This window comes from Heterodontus francisci, chromosome 11 (genome assembly GCF_036365525.1).
Source record: "Heterodontus francisci isolate sHetFra1 chromosome 11, sHetFra1.hap1, whole genome shotgun sequence".
In the NCBI taxonomy this organism is placed as follows: Eukaryota; Metazoa; Chordata; class Chondrichthyes; order Heterodontiformes; family Heterodontidae; genus Heterodontus; species Heterodontus francisci.
The window spans coordinates 86,717,661-86,733,662 of NC_090381.1; the positions used below are offsets into that span (position 1 = coordinate 86,717,661).

At 42.4% G+C, this 16,002-nt stretch overlaps 1 protein-coding gene across 3 annotated transcripts in view; it reads right to left on the reverse strand.

The window, feature by feature from the left end:
* Positions 1 to 2,298: 2,298 nt before the first annotated feature.
* LOC137375355 (transferrin receptor protein 1-like) overlaps positions 2,299 to 16,002 on the reverse strand; it is a 68,656-nt gene continuing 54,952 nt past the window's right edge. For all 3 annotated transcript variants that reach the window (XM_068042403.1, XM_068042405.1, XM_068042404.1), the window contains exons 15-19: positions 15,724 to 15,800; positions 12,853 to 12,937; positions 9,967 to 10,188; positions 5,786 to 5,926; positions 2,299 to 4,288 (exon numbers count right to left, since the gene is read on the reverse strand). In XM_068042403.1, the coding sequence (XP_067898504.1) occupies positions 4,046 to 4,288; positions 5,786 to 5,926; positions 9,967 to 10,188; positions 12,853 to 12,937; positions 15,724 to 15,800 (768 nt within the window). In that variant the 3' untranslated portion in view covers positions 2,299 to 4,045. The remainder of the gene's footprint in view (positions 4,289 to 5,785; positions 5,927 to 9,966; positions 10,189 to 12,852; positions 12,938 to 15,723; positions 15,801 to 16,002) is intronic.

The window sequence follows — 16,002 nt, forward strand, 5'->3', positions numbered from 1 at the left end:
AGGTCAGGTGACCTCACCTCCACTCTGCAAAAGGTTACTGGACAACAAAGAACACAGATTGGAGGTCGTCTCCTGCAAAAAAAAAAGGAGATTTCAGTAACATCTGAAAAATGGGTTTCACCCTCCCAGACTTTTGGGTCGGAAAAACAATGAGTCGGTAATTGAGAAATTGCAAATGAACCAGGCAGGTTTTAACACCTGGCGACAATGGAAAGGCCCAAATGGGTTTGTGAACCCAGACCCATGGTCTCAGCATTTTGGAGGACGGGGTAGGGCTTTCTGAAGGTATGCTGCAAAAGGCTGTAAAGTCATGAACCTGTTTTGAGAGAGTCAAAGCTTGCGGAGAAATAAAAGGGCCCATGGGATCACTGGAAACCATATTATTCAGAGATTGCCAGGCCAGAAATGCTCAGAAGTAAGCGAAGAGAAAATTGATTTTGAAAAAGCCGGGGAGGAGTTTGGGACTTTTAACCACAAAGGATGTCGAAAAGGACTGTGTAATGTATAAGTGTGATGTGAAGTTTTCAAGTGTTTGAATACATTAAAAAAAAATCCAAATTACAAATCAACGTATCAGCTACTTTCAAAGTACTATTTAGTTAATTTAGGATTTCTTTTAGTTTAATTATTATAAAAAGTCTTTGAATGAGAAATCGTGTTGTGTAATTCGTTAAACTGCTCTGGGGTTTCAAACCTCATTTTCATGTTAATGATCTCAGAGGTTGTAATAATTACTCAGATAAACTAACTGCACTAACAAGTGTAATTTTCTTTAGCTCTTCAAGGCAGCTTGTAATTTAACAAATTATCCCTTAAAGTGGGCCTATTGTTCTTTGTACAATAACTGACCCAAACTATCTTCTGAAAATAGAGAACAGTCTGCATTTTATCAAGGGACATGCCACTTGACAAGCCATCTTTCACATTTTGCTTTAAACTGTTGATGGAAAAAAGCAGCGATGAGCAAAGGTTTACCGATCAGTTGGAAGTTTAGACAACTGTAATAATATGCTTAGAAGTACTGCTATTGCACTACAGCCAACAATTTGCTAACAGCTAAATGGCACTGAAATAGGAGACAGAAAAGTTATTAATGGTTTAAAGATTGCTAACCACAAAACTACACTAATTGCTGTACCATCTATACCTAGATAATGTTTTAAAGTCAGAGTTAAAATACCAGAGATTCTGGGGCCTGTTCTTAGACAGTCAACATAAGGTACCCAATCAGTCCATTCGGAGGCCAGGAGAGGCACCAAGTACATAGCACCTCACCTAAATAGACAATGGACTCAAAACATGTGAATGTACCATTACTTTTAGCTTTATAAAATGTGATTGTTCTTTCGAGAGCAGAGTAAAAATTCCAGGTTAGAGAAGCCAATTAAAAAAAAAATCCAAGTTAGAAATTATTGTATGCATTTTTGTTCGAGTTTGTTGCAATTGTGACATTGGGCATCATACCAACATCAACAGCAATGCTTGCTATTCTTCATCCAGGAAAAAGTGCAATTAATTTTTTAAAAACAGAGTGGCACTGAAACCTCAGCCCATTAAAATCAGATTCAGACCAACTGAGTAAGGCTGGAGATTAGTTACACCTCTTACAATTATACACATTTTCTGATCAATTTCAACATTATTATATAATTACTTTTCAATGGGCAAAACCCATTTATCCAAACTACTTGTATTCTAACGGTGAAGTAACATTGACATTTGTAACTTGCATCTCCGAGCTACCTTCGCTATACTTGTATCGCTATGGGGAAAAAAGTTGAAGTTTTTAACCCCAATTTATTAATTTTGTATGCCTTCATTTTGGTTCCTGATCTCAGTTTTATTTTGAAAATCTTAACATTTGGTGACTTTAATGCTAATGAAGTAGCTCTCCTCATTCTGCAGGAAAGCTTGCTCTTCTGCACGCCTCTCACCAGCAAATATCTTTCAATTTGTCGTTTGGTAGTACAGAACTTGAGTATTGCTGAAAATAGAGACAAGTTGTCTCAGCTTTTCATCTTGCACTCATCAGAATAATCGCAAGAATAACCAATGTAAGGGAAAACAAACTTATACTGTGTGAGAAGTGACTGCTGATTGGTTGGCAAGTGAACTCTGGCAGAGGCGCTGCCATGGCGAATACACCAGTTTACGGTGACTGACAGTTAACTGCCAAGATTTGTTTAAAATGCAAACCAGGCAGCTTGACTTTGATTACTTGTCAACCAATCAGTACTTTCTTCTCATGCAGTATAAGTTTTTGTTTTCCCTTACATTGGTTATTCTTGTGATTGTCCTGATAAGTGCAAGATGAAAAGCCTCGACATGTCTCTATTTTCAGCAATCTTCCAATTTTTCAAAATTGTGCTGCCTCATAAGGCATAGAAACAATGGCTTGCCCAATGGATTGAAAGTAATTCTTTTAAGCTATACCAACTTTGCTTTTTGCCTCTATTTTTCACTAAATTGAAAATGTTGTTGCTATTAATGAGCAAGTTTACTTCATATTAAAATTTTCACTGGTTTCATTAAGAGATTCAATGAACATTCAAATATTCCCACATCCTGTTCTTCTTGGATTATTTCCATTCCTCTGGTGTAATAATTAGATTTAATTTTGAAAATCTCTCCTCCCTTTAGAAACCAGCACAACTGTAGAAACTTTGCCTCCCACTGAGCCAATTTAATTTGTTTTTCATGCTACACTTAATTTGCAATGTTGCTTCGTTTCTTTTTGGTGCTCACATCATATTTCTATCAGCTTCTGGGCTTCACTGCTCCAAGAAGGGATGTCATTACATTTTTCCATGGAGATGTTTAATATTATACAGATCTTCACTCCCCATGTGCAATGCCACAGGAGCTCAACTAGTCACACATTTTTTTGAAGGAGAAACTTGATACAGGTTCAACACCTTCATTGGTATCTTGCACTGAATGATTAGCTGCAATTACCCTGGAAAAACAGCTTTATCAAGTTGCAGTGCAGGACACCAAAAATAATGAATTCCCACCTTGGCTCGTCACAAGATGGTATTTTTTTCATCCTCCAACTATGCACGTTTTATATTTACTTTCTCATTACGCCTCTTGTTGTCTCATGCTCATCACTTCTGCCATTTAACCATCTCCCGTTTGCCCACACACATTCCTTCCCCTCTAAATGTTTCCAAATTTTAAAGTATTCCTTTGCTCACCACCACACAATGCAACAGCAGCACTAGATTAGTCACCTATGAAAGCATATATTGCAAAGCTACTTCTACATTGAACTAAAAGGTACTTGCACCACCAGATTTCCAATGTGCAGCTCTTGCATACCAAGTGCTAATCCCAATGAAATTTGTTAAATATGCCAGGACTAGCTTGCCAGAAAGACCTGGTGAAAGCAGGTCTTCCCAGCAACTGCTCCCGCCCCCCCCCCCCCCCCCATTCTTACATGGAACGTGAGCATCGCTAGCAAGGCTAGCATTTATTGCTCATCTTTAATTGCCCTTGAGGTGGTGGTGGGCAGCCTTCTTGAACTGTAGTCTATTTTGTGTAGGTACACTCACAGCGCTGTTAGGAAGGGATGAACAGTAAATTTTTACTGCAGTTGTTGCTAACAAGAGGGCTTTTGCCAGGTGCACAAGGTCTGTTCACTGGGAATAAACAATGCAAGTACCCTTCGAAATATAATGTAGAAGCAGCTAAGTGACATGATTATAGAGTAAGTGCAAAGATTTCAGATGATCTAAAATAGCTGAGGTATTATTGTCCTCTCACTTGCACTGCTGGAATAGAATTCTTTTCTTTTAAGGCATCTGATATCTACAAGTTCAAACTGATAAGCAATTTTCGTATCCCAGATTTTTTGCAAAATAGGTTTGCACTTGATAAAACAGATGCCGTATATGATTTAAAGTTAACACAAATATCAATTAATCCCATACGAGAATAGTTAAACTTGTGACAAGTGCTAAGGCATTAATATAATCCCAGTATTTTGAAATTTAAAGTGATGCCTGTAGACAAACCAGTGTGAATGCCTGCAGAAGTCACATGATCAGAAATCATTGCTGCTAGTCCACACTTCTCCACTGAGTGCATTGGCTGCTCCCTGCAAGGTCCAGGTAGCAAAAGCCAAGTCGTTACGGGTCATATTGAAATCAACGAGCTCTGGGTTTGTCCTCAGACGTTCTAGCTGCTCCACAATACCAGAAAGGGTGTGGTGTCCTTTGCCATACAGCAGGTGTCTATATGGGCAATTATTTATAGAAACATAGGGAGAAAGGAAGTGGTACTCCACCTGTGGGAACAATAGGATATTAATTTAAATGCATTTCTTATCCAGTTCTGTGTTTGTATAAGTTATCTTTGTTGAACAAAACCCACTTTTGAAGACTTATTTTTGACACATAGAAGACCTATAATTTTGTCTACAATATACTGCAAACTTGTGAAAATGGAGCAGAGTTGGGCTTAGATCCATTATGTCAGGTTTCCACTCCAGTTGTGCATAGCATATATTTCCAGTGGGTGTTTTAGTTTTAGAGATACAGCACTGAAACAGGCCCTTCGGCCCACAGAGTCTGTGCCGACCATCAACCACCCATTTATACTAATCCTACATTAATTCCATACCCCTACCACATCCCCACCTGTCCCTATATTTCCCTACCACCTATCTATACTAGGGGCAATTTTATAATGGCCAATTTACCTATCAACCTGCAAGTCTTTTGGCATGTGGGAGGAAACCGGAGCACCCGGAGGAAACCCACGCAGACACAGGGAGAACTTGCAAACTCCACACAGGCAGTACCCAGAATTGACCCCGGGTCGCTGGAGCTGTGAGGCTGCGGTGCTAACCACTGCGCCACTGTGAAACCCCTGCCTGATGTGAACAGCAGCTTATTCTACTTAAATGACATGGAAGTGACAATGTCTCTCCCTTTGCCCACATTTACATTTGGAATGCTATTTCCAAATCACATCCAATGGATTTGCAGGATTGCTAGGCACGGAGTTGTACAAAGAGCCCAATTAGAATTTTTTTTTTTTAAGCAGTATATGAATATAATAAGAGCAGCCGTAGGACATTTGGTCCATCGAGCCTGCTCTGCCATTCAATAAGATTGTGCCTGATCTTCTCGTCAACTCCATTTTCCTGCCTCATATCATCCAAAAATCTATTGACCTCTTAGACGACGGAGCATCCACAGATTTCTGAGGTAGAGCTTCCAAAGATCCAGAACCCCGAGTGAAGATATTTCTCATCTCAGTGCTAAATGGCTACCACCTTATTGAGACTACAATCCATAGTTCTAGACTCCTAAGTCAGGAGAAAACATTCTTCCAACATCTAACCAGTCAAGGTCCTTAAGAATTTATGTTTCAATGACAGACAGTATGTTTTTCTTAATTGTGTTTTTATTTTTGCTGACACTTTACATGATCAGCAAAGTTTGTGCCATTGGTATATGTTTTCCACATCCATTATTGGTGACTGTGTTTTCCCATTGGAAATCATGCACATCACTAGAGAGAAAACAGGTATGAGACACTGTCCAAGAGGTGCTCTGTGCTCAACCACCAGTACAGTCACACCTGCAAAGATGAAGATATCTTTACTGATGCGGATTTCTCAATATCATGGTTTGGTAACTCTTAAGTATGATGCATTTCAGGTCTGATCAACAGCTGACCGACCAAAGACATACCCAAAAGCGTTCTCATGGTTCATCATCCCAACCCTGGAACAGACCAAAGTTATATTTGCACTACATAAACTGCAGATGTTTACCCTCATAATTCGATTGTTGTAGGACCTGCAGAGCAACACATTATTCATATCAGAGCTTTCGATTTGGGAACTCAATTCATTGGCAGCACGGTAGAAGTCACCACGTGCTGAAAACAGCCACTGCACAGTCAGTCCACGGTCCTGTAAAAAGAAGTTTTACTTCAGCTTCGAGTCTAATTCACACTGCATCACCTGAAGGGTATAACCAGTTTTTTTCCTATTCATTAGACAGAACAGGCCCTTTGACCCACGATGCTGTGCCGAACCTTTAACCTACTCTAAGATCAAAGTAACTACCTACCCTTCATTCTACTATCATCCATGTACCTATCCAAGAGTCGCTTTAATGCCCCTAATGTATCTGCTTCTACTACCACCGCTGGCAGCGCATTCCACGCACCCACCACTCTCTGCGTAAAGAACCTACCTCTGACATCTCCCCGAAACCTTCCTCCAATCACCTTAAAATTATGCCCCCTGGTGATAGCCCTTTCCACCCTGGGAAAAAGTCTCTGATTATCCACTCTATCTATGCCTCTCATCACCTTGTACCCCTCTATCAAGTCACCTCTCATCCTTCTTCGCTCCATTGAGAAAAGCCCTAGCTCCCTCAATCTTTCTTCGTAGGACATGCCCTCCAGTCCAGGCAGCATCCTGGTAAATCTCCTCTGCACCCTCTCGAAAGCTTCCACATCCTTCCTATAATGAGGCGACCAGAACTGAACACAATATTCCAAGTGTGGTCGAACCAGGGCCTTATAGAGCTGCAGCATAACCTCGCGGCTCTTAAACTCAATCCCCCTGTTAATGAAAGCCAACACACCATACGCCTTCTTAACAACCCTATCAACTTGGGTGGCAACTTTGAGCGATCTATGGACATGGACCCCAAGATCCCCCTGTTCCTCCACACTACCAAGAATCCTGTCTTTAAGCCTGTAGCAGCAATTTGGTTGTTTAGTTGGATAACTTACAATTTCTTTCTGTTGTGTAAATACAAAAGGAAGAGGGGCAGGTGAGTGATAAGAGTATGACACATTTGTGGGTCAGTTTGTTGAACATGACAGGAATAGTTTTGTCAGACATGAATAATTTGGAAGCTACTTTCCCCCCCCCCCCCCCCCATGTATTTAAAAATATGTGCCTGTATTAACTAGTCTGTAATATGGCATGACATCAGATCCACAAACTATGCAAAAGTAAACAGCAAAAAAATGCTGAGGATGGCATTAAAAGGACTGAAATTGGCAGGAAAGAACAAACAAGATGTAGTGCCAAGAACAGGGACCCAAATTAAAAAGTAAAATACTGTGGATGCTGAAAATCTGAAATAGAATATTCTGGAAATGCTTAGCAGGTCTGGCAGCATTGGTGGAGAGAGAAACAGAAAGTTAGCATTTCAGGTCGATGAACTTTCATCAGAACTGCAAAAAAAGTGAGAAGTGCAATTAGGCTCGCTCACTTCTTCCTTGAACGGAGGTTCAACCAGTTTCCATCCACCATCATCCGCCTACACCTGGCTAAACTTGTTCTCACATTGCACAACTTGTCTTTTAACTCCACTCACTTCCTCCAAATAAAAAGGTGTTGCTATTGGGTGTCTGCATGGGTCCTAGCTATGCCTGCCTTTTTTGTGGGATATGTCGAACATTGTTCGTTCCAGTACTACTTGGGGAGGCCTCAACTCTTTTTCTGGTATGCTGAACACTATCGATGCCATTTCCTGCTCTCATCCTGAACTGGAAAACTTCATGAACTTTGCTTCTAATTTCCACCCTTCTCTTATCTTCACATGTCCATCAACTCTTTCCTTCCTCGATTTCTGCATCTGCATTTCTAGGCTGCCAAATATTCATTATAAGCCCAGTCTCCCACAGCTACCTCGACTACACTTCCTCACAACCTGCTTCCTCCAAGGACTCCATTCCATTCTCCCAGTTTCTCGGTCTTCGTCGCATTTGTTCTGATGATTCAACCTTCCACACCAGCGCTAGATGTCTTCCCTTTTTCCTCAACCAAGGATCTCCCCCACACCCCCCCTCCCCCCCGGCCACCGTGGTGGACAGGGCCCTCGTCTGTCTTTGACCCAGTTCCCGCACTTCTGCTCTTGCCCTTTCCTCTCTTTCCCAAAACCATGATCAGGTTTTGCTTATCCTCACCTTCCACACCACCAGCCTCCATATTCAACAGATTATCCTCTGCCATTTTTGCCACCTCCAGCATGAAGCTACCAAACACATCTTATCCTTCCCTACCAGCATTCCGAAGGGATCGTTCCCTCCACAACACCCTGATCCACTCCTCGATCACCCCTCACCACCCCATCCCGTGGCACCTTTCCATGCTAGAGAAGGAAATGCAATACCCACACTTACCTCCTCTCTCCTAACTGTCCAAGGTCCCAAACACTCCTTCCAGGTTTCCAGGTGAAACAGCGATTTAAGTGTACTTCTTTCAATTTAGTATATATTATATTATATTTGCTGCTCACAATGTGAGCTGCTCTACACCAGGGACAGCCAACGTAGATTGGGTGACTGCTTTGCAGAACACCTCCATTCAGTCCTCAAACATGACCCAGAGCTTTCAGTGAGCTGCCAATTTAATTCTCCACTTTGCTCTCATGCTGACGTCTGTCAGTCATCGGCCTGCTGCAGTGTTCCAATGAAGGACAACGCAAGCTCAAGGAACAGCAGCTCATCTTTGGATTGGACACTTTACAGCCTTCTGGACTCACTGAGTTCAACAATTTCAGACCGTCACCTCTGCCCCCATTGTGTTCCCTTTTCTTTGCACGTTTCAGTCTTAATCCTGTTTTTCTCGTTTTTGCTTTTGGACGGCAGCTGTTCATTATTCTGCTATTCACACTTCCTCTGCACACATCTTTTATTTCTTTACTTCTCCCATTACTACTCCCTTTGGCTCTTTCCCAACTTCTGTCATATAATGTCTCCCGTCTTCCACTCCATCACAGACTTTCCCTTTTGTCCTTTATCCATCCTTCCCAATTTGACCTACTCAAAACCTATTACATTTAACTTTTCCCAGTTCTGATTGACCTGAAAGGTTAACTTTTTCTCTCTCTCTCGCAACAAATGCTGCCAGATTGGAATATTTCCAGCATTGTGTTTCAATTAGGGACCCAAATTGAGTGTTACCAATTGCCCCAGCATCACTACAAAAGATTAACGGGGAAATGAATAACTTGCATTTAAATATGTCCTCGGAACAAAGCGACTTCCAATCAATTACGTTGTTTAGGTGCAAGTAAACATGGCAGCCAATTCACACACAGCAAGGTCCCGCAAACTTCAAAATGAACAATGACCAGATAAACTACTTTTAGTCCTGCTGATTAAGTGATAATATATTGGCCACGGAGACTGCTCCCCACCACCCTTACTCTTTTTCATGAGTGCCATGGGCCAGCTCCTTTTTTCACCCAAATTGGAGACAGCGTCTCAGTATTTAGATTTAGATACAGCACTGAAACAGTGCTTCGGCCCACCGAGTCTGTGCCGACCATTAACCACCCATTTATACTAATCCTACACTAATCCCATATTCCTACCACATCCCCACCTGTCCCTATATTCTCCTACCACCTACCTATACTAGGGGCAATTTATAATGGCCAATTTACCTATCAACCTGCAAGTCTTTTGGCTGTGGGAGGAAACCAGAGCACCCAGAGGAAACCCACGCAGACACAGGGAGAACTTGCAAACTCCACACAGGCAGTACCCAGAATTGAACTCGGGTCGCTGGAGCCGTGAGGCTGCGGTGCTAACCACTGCACCGCCCTGTTTCATCAGAAGGACTGCACTTCTGACAATGCAGTAGTTTCAGTAACTGGACTCAAGTTCCAGCCTAAATTATGCGCTCATTCATATTAGGGTCTGTACCCACTACCTCTATCTGGAAAATAGACTACCAGCTGAACCAAGCTGACACTAGGAAATTCTATTTTGATTGGTCCAGCAAAACTCCAGCACACAAATGGTACAATAGCTTCTTGCTGTGTTGATATCTTTGATAAGCTTGCAATTTTAACACACAGTATGTGCCATGCAACAAGCTCAAACCTTGCTCCTTGAATAGCAATGGTACAGCTGTACAGTTCATGTTTCTGCCAATCAGAATCTATTAGACACTAAAGATTTTACGTCATTTTTGTCTACCTGCAACTCTGATGCATAGTTTTGAATTTGAGCAACGTAGTTTGACAGATCAATAGAATATTTCCGGTAATCAAGTGGAAGTTGATGAAGATTGATTAGCTTAATCACAGCAATCCCGATGACTTCAGCCATGGTACGGCTTACAGTCTCTAGATTATTAGTAGTAAACTTGGAGAGAGTGGTCATTGTGTCCTCTTCTGTATTGTATGGGTAATTTTCATTCTGTAACCAAAAAGATTAGAAATGTTGAATGTATATATGGAATTCATTTTTTTAGGTGAAAATTGGACAAAGATTTCCCCTCTAGTTTTCAGTCTGCTTCGGATTTCTATTCCTTCTACATTATTTCTGAAAATACCTGTCAATATAGATCAACACCAAAAATCTGATTTCACCTTCGGTTATTTGATCCCATTTAATAATATCTCATTGGGTATAAAAAATACTGCAATTCATTCACTACTTAGGACTCCCTAGAAACAATTTGGCAGATGCCAAAACAATTCTCAGAAACCTGAGCCAACACTTTATTAGCACACGTCTGGTGTTACAGTTCATGGTCAGTGCACTTAGTTTTACAAAGCCACACTTACAGTGCAACAAGTCCACAACCCCAAAAAGAAATTCAACAGAATCATAGAATGGTTACAGCACAGGAGACGGCCACTCGGCCCACTGTGTCCATGGTTGGTTGACAGACAGGAAACAAACAGTAGGGATAAATGGGTCTTTTTCCAAATGGCATGTAGTGACTAGTGGGGTACCGCAGGGATCAGTGCTAGGACCCCAGCTATTCACAATATATATTAATGATTTAGATGAGGGAACTAAATGTAATATCTCCAAATTTGCAGATGACAAAACTGGGTGGGAAGGCGAGTTGTGAGGAGGATGCAGAGAGGCTTCAGGGTGATTTGGACAAGTTGAGTGAGTGGGCTAATGCATGGCAGATGCAATATAATGTGGATAAATGTGAGGTTATCCACTTTGGTAGCAAAAACAGGAAGGCAGATTATCTGAATGGCTATATACAGAGAGGGGAATATGCAGCAAGACCTGGGTATTCTCGTACACCAGTCGCTGAAGGTAAGTACGCAGATCCAACAGGCGGTTAAAAAAAGGCAAATGGTACGTGGCCTTCATAGCGAGAGGACTCGAGTACAGGAGCAGGGATGTCTTGCTGCGATTATACAGGGCCTTGGTGAGACCACAGCTGGAATATTGTGTGCAGTTTTGGTCTCCTTATCTGAGGAAGGATGTTCTTGCTATAGAGGGAGTGCAGCAAAGGTTTACCAGACTGATTCCTGGGATGGCAGGACTGAGGTATGAGGAGAGAATGGTTAGGATTATATTTGCTGGAGTTCAGAAGAGTGAGGGGGTGGGATCTCATAGAAACCTATAAAATTCTAACAAGACTTGACAGGGTAGATGCAAGAAGGATGTGCCCGATGGTGGGGGGAGTCCAGAACCAGGGGTCATAGTCTTAAGGATACGGGGTAGGCACAGTGGCTAGCACCGCAGCCTCACAGCTCCAGCGACCCGGGTTCGGTTCTGGGTACTGCCTGTGCGGAGTTTGCAAGTTCACCCAGTGACTGCGTGGGGTTCCGCCGGGTGCTCTGGTTTCCTCCCACAGCCAAAGACTTGTAGGTTGATAGGTAAATTGGCCATTGTAAATTGCCCCTAGTGTAGGTAGGTGGTAGGAGAATGGTGGGGAATATGGGATTAATGTAGGATTAGTATAAATGGGTGGTTGTTAGTTGGCACAGGCATGGTGGGCTGAAAGGCCCGTTTCAGTGCTATATCTCTCTATGACTATGACTGAGATGAGGAGAAATTTCTTCACCCAGAGAGTGCTGAGCCTGTGGAATTCGCTACCACAGAAAGCAGTTGAGGCCGAAGCATTACATGTTTTCAAGAAGAAGTTAGATATAGCTCTTGGGTCTGAAGGGATCAAAGGGTATGGGGCGAAAGCGGGAACATGTTACTGAGTTGGATGATCAGCCATGATCATAATGAATGGTGGAGCAGGCTCGAAGGGCCGAATGGCCTACTCCTGCTCCTATTTTCTGTTTCATGCTGGCTCTGCAAGAGCAACTCAGCTCCTTTGTCTTTTCCACAGAGCCCTATAAATTTTCTCTTTTCAGATAATTATCCAATTCCCTTTTGAAAGCCACAATTGAATCTGCCACTACCACACCTTCAAGCGGTGCAATCCAGCTCCCAACCAGTCGCTGTGTAAACATTATTCCTGGTGTCGCCAAGAGCAAGTGAAGAAAATTGCTCCACCTGCACTTAATTTGCAAGCGAGGGTGAGGGCGAGGGGCTCAAAATTCCTGGGGGGTTCAGCACTTTAGTTTTCAGCACACTGGCAAGGCGGGGTGGGGGGTGGTGCTGGAAAACAGAACTTGGGGTGGAATCTGGAACTGCCACTGCCAGGGTTCTGCTCCATAAGTTCTAGCACTTTAATGGATGGGTGCATAACAAGCCTACCTGCAAATAAGCAACCACATTATAACACCACACGTAAAGGAAATACATTATACAATGCAGTTGCCTCATTTATGGGCTTAATGCCAGGCCCCACACTTACTTGGCTTTCTAGGATGGAGGGGTGGGGTGGGGAAAAAGATTAAAACTTAAAAAAAAAAACAGCTTTGGTTTGCTATCGATAGCAAGATTAACTGCATTGTCAAAACGGAGAAGTCCCAACATGGGCTCTCTTACCATGGGCAAAATGCTACAGCACAATCTTCCCCCCACCACCGCCAGTACATGGTTTACCCAAAATATTTAAATTAACATGACTCCACTGGAGTCAACGACAGACCAGGGAAAGTTGTGTTCCACCCCAGATCTATCCCTCAAGGGATTTCAGGGTCCACTTACCTCAGTAAATTGGAGTCCAACAGCTGGGATCCCACCAATTGCCAAGAATGCATAAACACTGGTATCCTTTGGAATTGATATCAAACTGCAAGAAGCAATACTTTGTTTGTAAAAGACTGTTGTCACTGGAATTGGAATTTTAATTACTTTCACTGTAGAATTGGTTTTCTGATCAGATTTATCCCATTTTCTAGAGATGTCTGCTGTTGAAGTTTTTTTCTGATAAAATAAGTTATTAACGGATCGCCCAGGGTAGGGCTGGCAGCAAAATCACGTCCCCTAATCCCATCTTGTATGAATTTTCCTTCATCCCTACTGATTTCTTCCCCACCACCCCCCTCTGGATCTCATTCCCTTAATATCTGTTCTCTTGCTTGAAGGGAATCTGCAGGGATGCCAGGATTAAAATACTTAGACAGGTCATAACATCTACAGTACTGTGCAGCTGTTCTGATAATGTTATGTTACCCTAACTTAAGTGCAACCCTGAAATGTCAACTTAAACCTCAAATCTCAAAGCAATTTGTCAAATGTGTTCACCGTGCCTTTCTGCAAACTTTTCTTTGAAGAATGTTGGCCAAGTTGCTGAAGATCAGTAAAGGCAAGGTCATTTAGTCTCAATATAAAAAAGGCACAAATAAAATTTAAGAAAATCACGCGGCTTTGATTTTACTCCCCCCTTCCACCCCCCAACATCTGGGGCAGGAAAGGGTCAGCGAGGGGTTAAATTCCTTGAACTATTGCCTCCAATCCACCTCGTTTCAAGACTATTAAAACGCCAGCAGTTCAGACCATTGCGAGGGTCCTGTTAAAAAGCAGGTGGAGGCCTACTTAAGAAACAATAATTGCAGCCACATGGCACAACTTAATGTCAAACTGGGAGAATACCACACTGTATGCTGTCCTGTAACAGAACCATGGCAGGAGAAGCCAACTGGCGAGAAGAGGCCAAGATGAGCATCAAAAATGCCCTTTGAACTCCTTGTGAGTCAGGAGAAGGAGTGCTTCCATGAAAGATGCTAGAGCCTCCCCACACCAACCCCCAATGCAAGGATGAGTGTGTTGATGCCTTTTGGTAGGAAGATTAAAAGGAGGCCACATAACAGATTGGATGAAGAAGTTTGTCCTGAATTCCCTTCTGGATTTAGACTCTTTATCCAGAGAGAGGTTAAGCTCAGCCAAAATACTGCTACACATATCCTAACTCACATCAAGTCCTGTTCACCCAACCACCTCTGTATTGGCTGACCTACATTGGCTCCTGGTTGAGCAACATCCTGATTTTAAACTGGTTTTCAAATCCCTCCATGGCCTCAGCCCTCATTTCTAATTTCCTCCAGCCCGACTACACTCAAACCTTCCCTCTTCTGATGAAAGGTCACAGACCTGAAACGTTAACTCTGCTTCTCTCTCCACAGATGCTGCCTGACTTGCTGAGTATTTCCAGCACTTTGTTTTTATTACCTAAAATGAGGCCCTACCACTATAAAGAAAGGCTTTTATTTCCCCGACATGTTCGGGTGCCCCACCTGAGCACAACCTTCCCCCACCACCCTGTAAAAGTCTAGTCCAAAACCATCCCTCACCCTAGTCACTTGCCTGATTATATATAATCCTAGACAGCGAACGGCATGAAAGCAAAAAACCCCACAAAAGCTAGAATTTTGAACAAATGCCTTTTGTCTCAAATTTGTTGGACTCACATCTATTATTGGGCGGCACAGTGGCGCAGTGGTTAGCACTGCAGCCTCACAGCTCCAGCGACCCGGGTTCAATTCTGGGTACTGCCTGTGTGGAGTTTGCAAGTTCTCCCTGTGTCTGCGTGGGTTTTCTCCGGGTGCTCCGGTTTCCTCCCACAAGCCAAAAGACTTGCAGGTTGGGAGGTAAATTGGCCATTATAAATTGCCACTAGTATAGGTAGGTGGTAGGGAAATATAGAGACAGGTGGGGATGTTTGGTAGGAATATGGGATTAGTGTAGGATTAGTATAAATGGGTGGCTGATGGTCGGCACAGACTCGGTGGGCCGAAGGGCCTGTTTCAGTGCTGTATCTCTAAACTAAACTAAAGAGTAGCTCAGTGGCAAAGAATTATGATGTTTACCACATTACCCACATAAAACTGTAATTGTACTTCAAAGTAAGTCAGTGTATTTGAAATGTGATTAACACTGAATAAAAGCAAATGTTCCTTTATAATTCCCAGCAGAATAAAAGCAGATTGGAATAAAGCCTGGCTACCCGACCCAAACCCAACTAGACCCGAAAACATGCGTCGGGTCTATAATCAGAGTCCACGCCAGTATTCAGGCGCGGGCCGGGTTGGGCTGGACAGTGCTGCCTCCGGGAACTCATGGGATCAGGCTCACCCATGATTCCCCACAACTTCAACTGCAAGAATAGCCTGCTGCCGGAACAGATAAACAGGATCACAAGTATTGCCATTTGGACAAGGTGGAGCACAATAACATGTTTGATATTAAATTTGTGATGGTCGGTCGGGTACGAAAAAAATTAAAGGACTGGGGCCCGGGTTGGGTTTCAATTTTATACCCAAGCAAGTCTTTAGCTTGGAACAAAAAAGTTTACTCAGGCTTAAAGAACTTGTACAAGCACCTTAATGCATACATTTTTCCATCAAAAATAAAATAATTGTTAACAGATGTCTTCAGGATGTTCCAAAGTGCTTCATGGCTAATGACTTATTTTAAGATGGACTAATGATTGCTTTGTAAGCAAACAAGGCTCCTCACTTGGAGATGGATAGATGAACTGGGCCAGAATTAAACATCTCCCAGTGGAAAAGGCAATGCATGATAGAAAAAAAAAAAATCGCATGCTAAATTGAGCAGATGATATGCAGAATAACTTACACTGTTTCCAGCCAATCTTTGGTACCTGTTTCAGCAATTTCGAGGATAGTTTTTTTCAGTGATTTAGGGCTATTTACCTGTTGGGAAACAAAAGATTTATACAAAACATAGTAGCGTGTTAGTTACAGATAAAACAAAAAAAAAGCTCAATATATTCCTAAAATATAAATTTCAGCTCTAACTTAAAAAAACCCATAAATCTGCACCTGACTTTTATGTAATCAGCTTCAAAACTAGGGCAATCTCACAGCCAATTCAGACTCTCACCACTCTTGCCAA